Here is a 16229-nt window from a genome sequence, read left to right as displayed (position 1 = left end):
TTTGTATCTAGATGAGAAATAGATCAGGCTTGGCTAAAATGTCTTCCGTGGTCAAGAGTCAGCAAACACTCACCATCTAGATTCTTAAGAGGAAAAATGGTCACTTGTGAGGTACTAGCACCCATGGAACTGTACCTGAGCAAGTTATCACCTGGAGTATAAGGAAGAAAATTGAAGTCGAGGAAAGAACATTTTCTGAACTTTAGATCTTAATAACTTAGGCTTGTTAATTTCTTTAATTAGCAATTATTATAATTTATGGTTACTTTACCTCAACTGCATCCTTAAGGGAACCACCCAAAAGGAAGAAAGCTGCCGACTGCTCAAATCGTTGTTTACCTAACAATGCAAAGGCATTCTTCAATGCAGCCTTTCTCCACCTATCATCATTGAAATTTTTTCCAAAAAACTCTGTCATTTTTTTATCGTGAAGAGACCTGCACATTAAAAAAGTTAGTCTAAGTTTTATGTTCCAGTTCCATGTCCATTCCGTATTCAAAGCACATATACAAGCACAAATTCTCAACAGTGCCTACCAACTGAACCATACCAGTAGAAGGAGAAATTAATGCCTTTCAGAAGCCAGTATATGCATCAAATGTCAGTCTTACAATACATTTAATTCAACAAGAAAAATAAAGACCCAGCAGAATTGGCAAAGGGACATTTTGATGATTTAAAATGTCATGCTTTAAGATGCTTTTTATCCCTTCCTTTTTTAAGTCTCCCCAATCCCACTCAATCTGTTGGCAACAGCTACCAATCATGCCACTGTGAATTGGCTCCAGAAGGTACACAAAAGCAAATGATGGTTCATATTTTCCATTGTTTTTATAGCTAAAGATACCGAATGCTCCAATTTGCTCTGTTGCAGCAGTACTCACTTTTCTCTTCTACCTCATGCTAGTGGTTAAAACAGCAGACGAGATCTCGTTCCTACATTTAAGCAGTTGTACATATAAACGTGCATACGAATGAGCAGGAGTAGGCCACTCGGCCCCTCGTGCCTGCTCCGCCATTCAACAAGATCATGGCTGATCTGACTGCAACCTCAACTCCATGTTTCTGCCTACCCGCAATAACATTTCACCCACTTGCTTTTCAAGAACCTATCTACCGCTGCCTTAAAAATATTCAAAGACTCTGCTTCCACTGCCTTTTGAGGAAGAGAGTTCCAAAGACTCACCACCCTCCGAGAGAATTTTTTTTTCCTCATCTCTGTCTTAAATGGGCGCCCCTTTATTTTTAAACAGTGATTCTCCCACAAGTGGAAACATCCTTTCCACAGCCACCCTGTCAAGACCCCTCAGAATCTTTTATGTTTCAATCAAGTCACCTCTTACCTCTTCTAAACTCCAGCAGATACAAGCCTAGCTTGTCCAACCTTTCCTCATTAGACAACCCGCACATTCCAAGTATTAGTCTAGCAAACCTTCTCTGAACTGCTTCCAACGCATTTACATCCTTCCTTAAATAAGGAGACCAATACAGTACACAGTACTCCAGATGTGGTCTCAACAATGCCCTGTATAACTGAAGCATAACCTCCTTATTTTTGTATTCAATTCCCTTGCAATAAACAATAATGTTCTATTAGCTTTCCTAATTACTTGCTGAACCTGCATATTAACCTTTTGAAATTCATGCACGAGGACAGTCAGATCTCTATGCATCTTAGAGTTCTGCAATCTCTCACCATTTAGATAATATGCTTCTTTTTATTCTTCCTGCCAAAATGGACAATTTCACATTATACTCCATTTGCCGGACCTTTGCCCACTCACTTAACCTATCTATCTATATCCGTTTGTAGCCTCCTTATGTTCACTTGACAATTTACTTTCCTACCTATCTTTGTGTCATCAACAAATTTAGCAACCATACCTTTGGTCCCTTCATCCAAGTCATTTGTATAAATTGTAAAAAGTTGGGGCTCCAGCATTGATCCCTGTGGCACATCACTCGTTACATCTTATTAGCCACTTCTTTTAAGACCCAAGGATGAAGTCCATCAGGACCCAGGGACTTGTCAGCCTGTAGCTCCAACAATTTACTTAGTACTACTTCCTTGGTGATTGTAATTTTCTTGACTTTCTTTCTTCCAATTCCTGATTTACAACTATTTCTGGGATATTACTTGTATCCCCTATGATGAACACCGATGCAAAATACCTGTTCAATTCATCTGCCATCTCCTTATTTTTCCTTATTAATTTCCCAGACTCACTTTCTATAGGACCAATGCTCACTTTGTTAACTCTTCTTTTTTAAATATCTATAAAAACTCGATCTGTTTTTATATTTCTAGCCAGCTTTCTCTTGTACTCTATTTTTTCCCTCCTTATTAATCTTTTAGTCGTTCTTTGCTGCCTTTTATATTCTGTCCAATCTTCTGACTTGCCACCCATCTTGGTACAATTATATGCTTTTTCCTTAAGTTTGATACTATTTTTAACTTTTTTAGTTAACATGGTCCTTTCCTTGGAATTTTTCTTTCTTGTTGGAATGTATCTATTCTGCGTATTCTGAAATATCCCTTTAAATGTCTGCCACTGCATCTCTATTGACCCATCCGTTAACCTAATTTGCCAGTTCATTTTAGCTAGCTCTGCTTTCATGCCCTCATAATTGCCCTTATTTAACTTAAAATACTAGTCTTAGACACATTCTTCGCTCGCTCAAACTGAATGTAAAATTCAATCATATTATGATCGCTGCCACCGAGGTGCACCTTCACTATGAGGTCTAATTCTATCTTGCTGCACAATACCAGGTCTAGTAAAGCCTGCTCTCTGGTTGGTTCTAGAACGCGGTGTTCTCAGAAACTATTCCGAAAGCATTCTATGAACTCCTCATCTCGGCTACCTTTGCCCATCTGATTTTTCCAGTCTACTGGAAAGAGTAGGACCCGTTAGGGACCAAGGGGGAAATTTGTGGGTGGAGCCAGAGGACATTGGTAGGGTGTTGAACGAATACTTCACATCTGTCTTCACCCAAGAGAAAGAGGATGTAGATATGGAACTTAGAGAGACTGTGAAGTTCTTGAGCAAATTGTCATAGAGAGTGACAAAGTATTGGAGGTTTTGGAAGGCTTAAAAGTGGACAAATCTCCAGGTCCGGACGATTTGTGTCCCAGGATGCTGTGGGAGGCGAGGGTGGAGATTGCAGGGGCTCTGACCCTAATTTTTAATTCCTCTCTGGCCACAGGGGAGGTGCCAGAGGACTGGAGAACAGCTAATGTGGTCCCACTATTTAAGAAAGGTTGTAGAGATAAGCCAGGGAATTACAGGCCAGTGAGTCTCACGTCAGTAGTAGGGAAACTATTGGAGAAAATTCTGAAGGAGAGAATCTATCACCACTTGGAGAGGCAAAATTTGATTAGGAATAGTCAGCATGGCTTTGTCAGAGGGAGGTCATGCCTAACAAATTTGATTGAATCTTTTGAGCATGTGACCAGGTGTGCAGTTGATGTACTTTACATGGATTTCAGCAAAGCCTTTGACAAGGTCCCACATGGGAGACTTATCAAGAAAGCAAATGCACATGGGATACAAGGTAACTTGATAAGGTGGATTCAAAATTGGCTTAGCTGTAGGAGACTGAGAGTGATGACAGACGGCTGTTTTAGTGACTGGAAGCCAGTGTCCAGTGGTGAACCATAGGGATCTGTGCTGGGTCACAAGTTTAAGGTGAGGGGCGGGAGGTTTAAAGGGGATTTGAGGAAGAACTTTTTTACCCAGAGGGTGGTAACGGTCTGGAATGCCCTGCTTGGGAGGGTGGTAGAGGCAGGTTGCCTCACATCCTTTAAAAAGTACCTGGATGAGCACTTGGCACGTCATAACATTCAAGGCTATGGGCCAAGTGCTGGCAAATGGGATTAGGTAGACAGGTCAGGTGTTTTAACGCATCGGTGCAGACTCGATGGGCCGAAGAGCCTCTTCTGCACTGTATTATTCTGTGATTCTGTGATACTTGTAGATTAAAATCCCCCATGATTATCACCGTAACTTTTGGACAAGCACCCATCACCTCTTCCTTTATACCCTGTCCGACATGTGCTTACTGTTAGGGGGCCTGCACACCACTCCCACAAGTGACTTCATGCCTTTATCATTTCTCATCTGCACCCAAACTGCTTCTACATTCTGGTTTCCTGAACTTAGGTCATCCTTCCCTACTGTGCTAATATCATCATTAATTAACAGAGCCACCCCTCCACCTTTTCCTCGCTTCCTGTTCTTCCTAAATATCATGTACCCTTCAATATTCAAGTCCCAATCTATGTCGTCCTGCAGCCATGTCTCTGTAATGGCTATCAGATCGTACTTATTTATTTCTGTTTGCGCTATCAGTTCATCTGTTTTGTTTCAAATGCTACATGCATTCAAATAGAGTCTTTAGTTTTGTCCTTTTATTATTTTTGTAACCTCTAGGCTTGTCTGCTGACTTACTCTTATGATTTGTACTCATTGTCCCTTCCTGTCACGGTCTGTTTATCTTTCCCCATATTTTCCCTTTCTCTCTACTCTTTGATTTACTACATCTTCCCAAATTTGATCCCTTGCCCCACTATTTAGTTTAAAATCCTCTCTCCTTCCCTAGTTATGCGGCTCGCTAAAACACCAGTGCCAGCACGGTTCAGGTGTAGACCATCCCAATGGTACAGCCCCCACTTTCCCCAGTACTGGTGTCAATGCCCCATGGATCGGAACCCATTTCTACCTCACCAGTCTTTGAGCCATGCATTCATTTCTCCAATCTTATCTGCCCTACTCCAACTTGCACGTGGCTCAGGTAATAATCCAGAGATTATTACCTTTGAGGTTCTGCTTCTTAGTTAGTGATGATGCCTCAATCCTGCCTATCCAGAGCAGGATGCTAAGTATATAATTTTGAACAAGATATTCCTAAAGCGTTCTTTAAAAAATGTAGCTCAGTACAACCCTTACATCCTTCAGCTGAAAAAACCATTTGAAAAAAAAACTCAAAACCACATGCAATCTTACCCAAGAGAAGGCTTATTGCATTGTAGTAGAAATCTGCAATGCTAGCCACATAGACAGAATTCATGCCTGTGCTAGGGGTGGGGGAAATGCAGCAAAACATTAGATTACCTTACCTGAACAGACCCCATAATACAGCCTTTTTCTTCATTGCAAGATAAAATATAGCTGCATCTAAAGGATCATTATTTCTCTGGAATGCAGCTTTGGCAACCTGTATTTGAGAAAAAAGAGATCACTTATATACCCAGTTAATATATAAAAACAAATACAAATGAAACTCCACATATTTCTTGAAAAAAGTATTGTAAGCCACGTAAAAATCAGATTTTGTGCATTCTTTGCATTACCCAAGACAACAAAATGTTTACCATGTGAGAAAATCATGACACTTGACTTTTCTTGCTCCAAATTTTTCAACTCTGGTTCCCTTCATCTGAACACTCACTCTAGTGAAAGATTTGCTTGAAATCTTTGATTAGGTCATCTAGAAAGCTCTTTTCCAAAGGAAACAAGCTATTTTTCCTTAACATCTCCATATAGCCTAAATCACTAAATAAAAACAGAAAATGCTGGAAACACTCAGCAGGTCTGGCAGTATCTGTGGAGAAAGAAACAGAGTTAACGTTTCAGGTTGATGATCTTTCTAAATTGTTTGGCATTGGCTCTTTGGTCAGCCAAGAAGTAGCTTTGAGCAGTATCATTAGTCACAGCTTGTTATCATGGCAACACATGGATCCCACTGAAAAAAAGATGTAGCTGGCCTTCTAGATGCTTTTCTTTACTCTTGCTGCAGGATATTCAGTGGTTCGAGGAGGGATGACTCGCCAGCTAAGCCAACTTCCTCAACAGACTCCAGCCAGGCAATAATTCAGTCGCTCAGTATGGATTTTCATCGGTAGGGCAGTTCTTTTACTTTAGAAGAATGGCAAAGCACGCACCAGATATGCCTACAGTGGCTGCTGGAGATGAAGAAATTCCAATCATATTTCATGTGATGCTTAAATAAGGGGCCTTTTTTCCCCTCTTGTAAGACAAAAATTATAGATAAGAAATACTGAGAAAGCACTACTGCTTTATAACTGAAGAAAAAGACTTGCATTTATTTCGTGCTTTTCAGGACCACTGGGCACCTCAAAGCGCTTTACAGCCAATTAAGTACTTTTTGAAGTGTAGTCTCCATTGTGATGTCGGAAACTCAGCAGCCAATTTGCGCACATCAATCTCCCACAAACAGCAATGCGATAATGACCAAGTAATTTGTTTTTGTGATGTTGATTGGGGGATAACTATTGGCCAGGACGCCAGTCTCCCCGGCTCTTTCTCGGATAGGGCCACGTGATCTTTTACATCCAACTGATAGGGCCACGTGATCTTTTACGTCCAACTGATAGGGCAGACAAGGCCTTGGTTTACCACCTCATCTGAAATATGGCACCTCCATTTGTGCAGCACTCCCTCAGTACAGTACTGACTTGACTTTTGTGCTCAAGTTCTGAAGTGGGACTTGAACCCAGAACCTTGCGATTCACGACCCACTGAGCCACAGCTGATACATAAAATGCATATTTTGCACTGAGAACAGGGAAATAAACTGACGTCCGGGGTATACATCCATACAACATAGGAGGGAAACTCCCAATACCTTAACATGAAAAAATGGCACAATAAATTAAGTTAAAAAATCTCAACGATGCATGGGACTGGTGCAACTGCCCCTCTTGATAAACTGAACTTGATCTTGTGAAATGTGGATGATCCACATGAAGAGTATGTTGATAGCAACTTCATTTTTATATTCTGAAGTATCTTAAAGATTCATATCCTAATAGTGGATGTTATTTGCCAACAGACAAGCACAAGCAAAACAACATAGGAGATTCTAGTTGCAAAAAGACACAACAAAAGTAACAGCAATCTTTGTTTTTTAAAAAATAGAAAAATTCAAAATAAAAGAATGCATGGTACCTTTTCTATACACCTGCGAAGAAAGTTTGTGCTGCGCACCCACCAGCCTACTCCCATAGCTCTAAGCTCTGACCAGTGGGGATCTCCTCTCTGCATTGCAGGGATCATGTTTAGCAGCTCCTCCTCTGCCTCTGAATGAAAGGCCCAGGCAAAATGGCAAGTCGACAAACCTATAATAAACAAACAGGTATGTCCACAAATCATGCACTGCATTCATTTAACAGCTATGGTAATGTTGCGATTAAGATCCCAAGTTAATAATCCAGAGTCCTGGATATATATATATTTCAGTGAATTCAAATACCACTGTGGAAATTTGTGAATTTGAACTCTGTTAAAAACACTTAATAAATCTGAAATAAAAAGCTGGCATCAGTAAATGCCATAAAACCCCATCAGGTTCATGAATGTCCTTTTAGGGAAGGAAACCTGCCATCCTTACTCTGTCTGGCCTACATGTGACTTCAGACAAACAGTAATGTGGTTGATTCTTAAATGTCCTCTGAAATGGCCAAGCAAGTCACGCAGTTGTATCAAAATACTACAAAGTAGAACAATAAAACCGGATGGACCACTCAGCTTCAACCTAGGCAGCAGATTCAGATATGACAAAGGCACATCCAGACCAGTCGACATTGCAAGATCCTCCTCACTAACATCTGGGAGAACTGTTCCACAGACTATCCAAGCAACAGCCTGACAGGATCATACACAATTTTACTCACCAGCCAAAACACCTCCGACTCCATCACCACCCCTGGTTAGATCTGTCCCATCGGCAGGACAGACCCACCAGAGGCAGCAGCACAGTGGTATACAGTCTAGAGGGAGTGGCTCTAGGAGTCCTCAACATTGACTCCAGCTCCCATGGCTGTCAGGGTTATCAGGTCAAACATGGGCAAGGAAACTCCCTGCTGATTACCTCCGACACACCTGATGAATCAATGTGCCAGTATGTTGAACACGACTCAGAAGTAGTACTGAGGGTATCAATGGTGGGGGCCTTCAATGCCCATCGCCAATCGTAGCTCAGTAGTACCACCATTGGCCGAGTCCTGACAGACATAGCTGCCAGATTGGACCTGTGGCAGGTGGTGAAAGAACTACCACAATGGGAAAGACCCATTTGACCTTGCCCTCATCAATCTACCTACTGCAGATGTATCTGTCCATGACATTATTGGTAGGAGTGACCATCACACAGTCCTTGTGGAAATTATTGCACACTGAAGACACCCTCCATGGTGTTGGGTGGCACCACCATGCTAAATGGAATAGATTCAGATTAGTTCCAGCAGCTCAAAACTGAGCATTCACTCGGCCCTGTGGGCCATCAGTAGCAGCAGACTTGCATTCCATCACAATCTGTAACTTCACAATCTAGCAGATTCCTCAGTCTAGCATTACCATCAAGCCTACAACCAACCTGGCTCAAACAAGAGTGTAGAAGAATATGTCAGGAGATGCGCCTGAGATAAAATGAGGTGCCAACCTGGTGAAGCTACAGCACAGGACTACATATGGAGGCAGAGCGTACAGGTCCACAGGTCACTGAAAGTGGCAACGCAGGTGGATAAGTTAGTCAAGAAGGCATACGGCATGCTTGCCTTCATCGGTCGGGGCATAGAGTATAGAAATTGGCAAGTCATGCTGCAGCTGTACAGAACCATAGTTAGGCCACACTTAGAATATTGCGTGCAATTCTGGTTGCCACACTACCAGAAGGACGTGGAGGCTTTGGACAGGGTACAGAAGAGGTTTACCAGGATGTTGCCTGGTCTGGAGGGCATTAGCTATGAGGAGAGGTTGGATAAACTCGGATTGTTTTCACTGGAACGACAGAGGTGGAGGGGCGACATGATAGAGGTTTACAAAGTTATGAGTGGCATGGGCAGAGTGGATAGTCAGAAGCTTTTTCCCAGGGTGGAAGAGTCAGTTACTAGGGGACATAGGTTTAAGGTGAAAGGGGCAAAGTTTAGAGGGGATGTGCGAGGCAAGTTCTTCACACAGAGGGTGGTGAGGGCCTGGAACTTGCTGCTGGGGGAGGTGGTAGAAGCAGGTACGATAGCGACGTTTAAGAGGCATCTTGACAAATACATGAATAGGATGGGAATAGAGGGATACGGTCCCCGGAAGTGCAGAAGGTTTTAGTTTAGGCAGGCATCAAGATCGGCGCAGGCTTGGAGGGCCGAATGGCCTGTTTCTGTGCTGTACTGTTCTTTGTTCTTTGGGTGAATAATTGGCCAGGTATGTGCTGTCCACAAAAAAGAAGAAATCCAATCCAACCAATTACCACCCCATCAGCCTCCTCTCAATCATCAGCAAAGTGTCATTAACAGTGCAATCAAGCAGCACTTACTCATCAATAACCTGCTCACTCATGCTCAGTTTGGATTCTGCTAGGACCACTCGGCTCCAGACCTCATTCCAGCCTGGTTCAAACATTGACAAAAGAGCTGAATTCCAGAGGTGAGGTGAGAATGACTGCCCTTGACATCAAGGCAGCATCAAGGAGCCTTAGCAAAATTGAAGTCAATTGGAATCAGGGATAATCTCTCCACTGTATGGAGTCATACCTACCATAAAGCAAGATGGTTGTCCTCGTCAATCATCTTAGTTTCAGGACACAGAATCATAGAAATTTACAGCATGGAAAGCAGCCATTTGGCCCATCATGTCCCCGCCGGCTGACAAGGAGCCACCCAGCCTAATCCCACTTTACAGCTGTTGATCCATAGTCTTGTAGGTTACGACACTTCAAGTGCATATACAAGTACTTTTTAAAAAAATGTTACGAGGGTTTCTGCCTCTACCACCTTGTCAGACAGTGAGTTCCAGATCCCCACCACCCTTTGGGTGAAAAGAATTCCCCTTGAATCCCCTCTAAACCTCCGACCTCTTAACCTAAATCTATGCCTCTGGTTATGGAACACGCAACAAAGGGGAATAGGGCCTTCCTGTCCATTCTATCTGGACCCCGCAATTTTCTACACTTCAATTAGGTCTCTCCACAGCCTCCTCTGCTCCAAAGAAAACAACCCTACCCTATCCAAGCTTTCCTCATAACTAAAATTCTCCACTCCAGGCAACATCCTCGGACATCTCCACTGTACGCTCACATCTTTCCTATAGTGTGGTGACCAGTACTGCTCATAGTACTCCAGCTGTGGCATAACTAATGTTATACACAGTTCCAGCATAACTTCCCAGCTCTTATATTCTGTGCCTCAGCTAATAAAGGCAGGAATCCTGTATGCCTTCTTGACCACCTTATCTACCTATCCAGCCACCTTCAGAGATCTGTGGCCATGCACTCTGAGGTCCCACTGCTCCTCTATGTATATTGTGTATTCCATTACCATGTTATCCTCCCCTAAATACATTACTTCATACTTTTCCAGACTGAACTCCATTTGCTACTGTTCCACCCATCTGACGAGTCCACTGATATCTGTCTGCAGCTTTCTACTTCATCAACCATATGGCTAATTTTTCTATCATCTGCAAACTTCTTAATCATACCCCCTACAGTCAAGTCCACATCATTGATATATACATATTTACAAAAAACCTTTGGGTTTTTCACAATTTTACTTGCTAATATTTTTCATGCCCTCTTTGCTTTCCTAATTTCCTTAATTTCACTCCTATACCTTTTATAGTCCTCTAGGTTTTCTGTAGTATTGAGCCCTCAATATCTGTCATTGCTGCAGGGGTTCCTCAGGTCAATGTCCTAGGCCCAGCAATCTTCAGCTGCTTCACCAATGATTTTCCCTCCATCATAAGGTCAGGAGTGGGGATGTTCGCTGATGATTGCAGTGTTGAGTTTTATCTGACACTCCTGGTGAAGCACCCTGAGCCCACATACAGCAAGGCCCAGGCAACAGCTGGTTTGGGCTGATAAGAGGCAAGTAACATTTGCACCATAATTGTAATTTCCAGCATAATCACCTACCTACGACATTCAACGGCATTACCATTGTCAAATTTCCACCATCAACATCCTGGGTCAACACCATTGACCAGAAACTTAACTGGACCACATAAAAACTGTGGCTACAACAGCAGGTCAGAAACTGGATATTCTGTGGTGAGTGACCCACCTCCCGACTCCCTAAAGCCTGTCTGCCAACTTCAATTCACAATTCAGTAGCATGATGTATGCTCTGTGCTTCCATGGGTGAGTGCAGCTTCAACAACATTCAAGAAGCTTGGTACCATCCTGGACAAAGCAATCAATTTGATCAGCACCTCGTTCACCACCTTAAAATTTACTCCCTCTACTACTGGTGCCTTGTGGCTGTAGTATGTACCATCTGCAAGAGTGCACTGCAGCAACTTGCCAAGGCTTCTCTGACAGCATTTCTCAAACCTGTGACCTCCACCACCTAAAAGGACAAGGGCAGCAGGGGCATTTGAACACCATCACCTCACAGGTCCCCTCCGAGTCACAAACTATCCTGATGTAGGCATATATCACTATTTCTTCATTGCCACTGGGCCGAAATCCTGACACTCCCTACCCAATAGCATTGTGGGAGCATCTTTACCACACAGACGTCTGCAGTTCAAGTTGGCTCATCACCACCTTCTGAAGGGCAACTACGGATGAAAAATAAATGCTGGCCATGCTAGCAATGTCCATATGCATAAAAATAGATTGAAAAGAATGTTTTTAAATTGCCATGAAATTGTGTCATCTTCCAATCTAGCCATTTCCAAAAGAAGATTTCTTTCTGAAATTTATTTTACATTAAGACTGTATATAGAATGGGCAACTCATCATAAGGCCTGTATACATCAATGCAGAAAAGACAAAGCATCTTATAGAAACTACATTATGAAGGGTCCATGCAATGTACCAGATGGAAAGTTAAAGGCAATAAATACTTTGTATATGTTTAAAATGTAGTCTTAAGATACAGAGGAATGATAGTTTTGATTATATCTCTAATTTGATTATACGAGTTACACTACCATTTTAATTGATTTACCTTGACGAAGAAGTTGTGCTCGATATACTGGAGGTAGCGAAGTCAATAGGAATGTATGGAGCCGCATGGCTAAAAGAAATCTCAATCCACATTCATCAAGGGTCTCTCCACCTTAAAAAAGGGAAATGTTGGATTTTATTTGTGGATTAAGTAATTTCAATTTCTAGAACTCTTGGGCTGTAAAGAAATGACAGAAAAGAATACCTTGTATTGTCCATTACATTTGTTGAAACTAGATGCAACACAAAACTAATCTTTCTGCCCCACTCTCCCATTAGCTCTGCATCTTCCTCTGCGTGAAATGTTTATCCAAATTTCCTTTAAAAAATCTTTTCAAGCACGCATCAATGACTCCGAGGAAAGCATTCCATGTTCTAACTCTCAGGCTTATTACTGTCAATATAGGAGCACTGAAGCTCAGAATTGGGCAATGTCAGAAGTTCACTACACCGCTGAAGCACCATTTACTACGTTAGAGCAAATTTCAGGATTTGGCACAGAGAGTCACGGGATAGAAACACATATATTGGGAATTTGCATACGGAGGTCAGCATGATTTTTCATCAATTAAGATTAATGGGTAGAAAATCATGAGGGCTGCAAATAAGGTGTGCTGTTCTCCGTACCTAAATTCATATATGAGCAAGGACTGCTAAACTGTAACATTTGCTTTTCTTTATTTCATCTACATAGCAATTTTAGATCCACAGTTTTCTTCTAAGTTTAGAAATAAAAGTAGATACATTAGGGCGGCACAGTGGCGCAGTGGTTAGCACTGCAGCCTCACAGCTCCAGCGACCCGGGTTCAAATCTGGGTACTGTCTGTGTGGAGTTTGCAAGTTCTCCCTGTGTCTGCGTGGGTTTCCTCCGGGTGCTCCGGTTTCCTCCCACAGTCAAAAGACTTGCAGGTTGATAGGTAAATTGGCCATTATAAATTGCCCCTAGTATAGGTAGGTGGTAGGGGAATATAGGGACAGGTGAGGATGTGGTAGGAATATGGGATTAGCGTAGGATTAGTATAAATGGGTGGTTAATGGTCGGCACAGACTCGGTGGGCCGAAGGGCCTGTTTCAGTGCTGTATCTCTAAATCAAAAAATAAATTAGGAGCGAAAAAACTCAAGATGCATGAATTAGAAACACTATTACTTCCTTTTAAAGAAACTGATCTTCACCTAATCCAGAAAAGTCTGAGTAACATTATGCAATATGTTTCTAAATATAAATATTTTAGCCTAGAGCAAAATATATTACAATATAGCAGTCAAAGGTTTTCATCACATTTTAAATATCTTACCATGTATGTCAGTTAGAACTGAAAAGAGAGGACTCATATGACTTCACCTTGGATCTCAATCTCACATATTGATAAATCCTGGAATTTCTTTTGTCTTCTCTCTTTTTCCAGTATTCAATAGTTAAAACCCTCTGTTTATACAAGCCCTCAATACAATGGAGCAAATAATATACAATTTTTCAGTACTTGCAGTTACAAACAGGTAGTTAATTTTTTTCTCTGAACAAAATTCAGTTTTTCCAACCACCTGTCCGTAAATAGATTAGTAAGTGAATTTTTTTCCCTCCCTTAAACCCTAATTATAAATGACCACAACAACACGGTTTTTAAAGTCAAAACAAAGAAGTAGGGTTTATTAACACACTCAAACTCGGGAAAGGGTTTAACTTCATCACACACACTGACAATCATTCAGGGAAAAGTTAAAGGCATATAAAAGGCAAGGACACTTACAAAATAGAACTAAAAACGAATATGAATTTCAATTAAAACTAGTGTACATTTAAATTATCAGAGTGTCCAAAAATTGGAAATGCTGGTTAGGGGAAGGAGTCACTGAGAATAACTCTTCTCTGACAATTTCTTCTTCTGGCACTCTCAGATATAACTGGAGGCAGCTAAATTGCTGAAGTCACCTTCTTTTGGGCAGAGAGGAAACTGGTGGAAATCAGACTTTCCTGTTGTTATTGCAGCTCATCATCTTGTTGATTTTTCTTGCTGGATTTTTCAAAGTGTGGCTCCTTTTTAATCGTTTCTTGTTGCAAAAGGCCTTAGAGAGAGATGTGCATCTTCAGGCAGCTAGGCTAATCTGCTAGGCAGCAGTGTTCTCTCGTAGGTGCAAATGTGCCACACTGCAAGCCCTACTGACAATCTTAAATTGGTTGTCAGCGTAATTATTAGCACACTGAGGATTATTTAGCAAATGTTGTCCAATCACGGAATCACATCTAACATTGGACACTGTGTTTTGAGTTTTGCAAGCACAGGCTGGTTGGGTACGGCCTGTACAGGTGAAGCTACCTGTTTCACACTGCTACTATGCAATAGCAACACGTGTGGTGTTCGCCAGGAACAGGATGCTGCTGTCAAGCCAAAAAGACATCCTGCCCATCACACAAATGAGTAATGTGATATATAAATTGCAATGCCAGTGTGATGCTAAGTATATATAGGATCATATCAAACATGTCCCTTCCACTGTTCACAATGGGCAAGGTACAGGCCGTACCCAGCCAGCCCATGCTTGCAAAACTCAAAACACAGTGTCTAACATTAGATGGGATGCCGCGATTGGACAACATTTGCTAAATAATCCTCAGTGTGCTAAGAATTAGGCTGACAATCAATTTAAGATTGTCAGAAGGGCTCGCAGTTTGGCAGATGTGTGTGTACTGGAAGCTACCTATATTAATACACAGGGGCCTGTTCTTTGCAGATAGGAAGAACATGTACACAGATTGCGCATGTTTCAGCTAAACAAAATGAGTGACAGGCATTCGCTGGTCATTCCTCTGGGAAATGCCTTCACCTATCAGAGTTCAGCTGCCTAGTTTAAATTTCAAACAAAGCTTGGCAGTTAACTGTCAGTCATCAAAAATTGGTGCATTCTCCGTGGCACTGCCTCTACCAGAGTTCACTTGCCAACTAATCAGCACTGTCTTCTCATACAGTATAAAGTTGTTGTTTTCCCTTGCATTGGTATTCTTGTGTTTGTCCTGATCAGAGCAAGACGGAAATCTTCAACATGCCCCTATTTTCAGCAATACTCAAGTTCTGTACTACCAAACGACTATTTATCTTTCTTTTAAACTTATGGAAAAACCTGTGTTACTTGTCTGTTTGTTGACCAATAAAATGCTCAGGGAATAATTTTGTTTTAAACAGAACGCTGTCTTTGGTCAGTTGAGAGGTGAAAAGGGGGCAACCATCCCTATCTCCCACCTGTCCCAAACATATGCAAGTACTACCTTTTCCCTCAACTCATTTGAAACTCAAGTCCATGCAAGACTTGAAAATCTGAAAAGAGTCTACTAATATATCTCTTGCACTCCTATGTTGGTTCGGAGAAAAAGTTAGTCATCTGATGGACCATCTTCTCTTACATTAGTTTCCAATCTCTGTCTCAAGTTTGGACTTTATTTTTATTGATACTAGTATGGTCAAGTACTCCTCTCACTTAGCCTTCCTTGTCCCTGTTAAGTCTTTCTTAAACTCAGGGATGGTGCCAGAAGACTGGGGAATTACAAATGTTACACCCTTGTTCAAAAAATGGTGTAAAGAAAAGCCCAGCAACTACAGGCCAGTCAGTTTAATTTCAGTAGTGGGGAAATTTCTAGAAACAATAATTCAGGACAAAATTAATAGGCAGATGGACAAATGTAGGTTAATTAAGGAAAGCCACCATGGACTTGTCAAGAGAAAATCATGTTAACTAACTTGGAGTTTTTTTTTTGAAGAGGTAACAGAGAGGGTTCATGAGGGCAATTGATGTGGTATACATGGACTTCCAGAAGACATTTGATACAGTGCCACACAACAGACTAGTGAGCAAAATGCTACAACCAGGTGAGAAAGGCGTCTAGGGTTCCCTCTCAGCCTTCACCTGGTCTTACCGTAATAGGGTTTAATTTTAAACACACCATTTTTTTTTTAGTTCCCCCTTACTGAATCCTTGTTCACTAACTTTCAATTATAAGGCAAAGAAACTAGCCAAACAGGTTTTCTTAGGTCTAAAGAAAAAAGATTGAACTTTATTAAATTTCAACTCGAATTTGGTTAATGCCTACGGATACGCGACGCACCCAAGCAAGCACGTATACACGATAAACACATGCAGATAGAGACAAAAAAGAGAAGAAATAAAGTGGAAAAGTTTGAGGCAATATCTGAAGATGGTTTTGGTTACTGTTCTTCGAGCTCGCTGTAATGTCCTTGATTGTAGGTAGGTCTTGCTTTTCGTTGGGGCCCAG

At 41.6% G+C, this 16229-nt stretch overlaps 1 protein-coding gene across 6 annotated transcripts in view; it reads right to left on the bottom strand.

Moving 5' to 3' along the window:
- LOC137369151 (dmX-like protein 1) overlaps positions 1-16229 on the bottom strand; it is a 289553-nt gene that overhangs the window by 123177 nt on the left and 150147 nt on the right. For all 6 annotated transcript variants that reach the window (XM_068029885.1, XM_068029888.1, XM_068029887.1 and 3 more), the window contains exons 19-22: positions 11966-12076; positions 6972-7141; positions 5120-5217; positions 272-437 (exon numbers count right to left, since the gene is read on the bottom strand). In XM_068029885.1, coding sequence (XP_067885986.1) covers positions 272-437; positions 5120-5217; positions 6972-7141; positions 11966-12076 — 545 coding nt within the window. The remainder of the gene's footprint in view (positions 1-271; positions 438-5119; positions 5218-6971; positions 7142-11965; positions 12077-16229) is intronic.

This window comes from Heterodontus francisci, chromosome 4, assembly GCF_036365525.1.
Source record: "Heterodontus francisci isolate sHetFra1 chromosome 4, sHetFra1.hap1, whole genome shotgun sequence".
NCBI classification, from domain to species: Eukaryota; Metazoa; Chordata; class Chondrichthyes; order Heterodontiformes; family Heterodontidae; genus Heterodontus; species Heterodontus francisci.
Note: the sequence above shows the minus strand (reverse complement) of the source record. Positions and strands in the feature narration are given on the sequence as shown.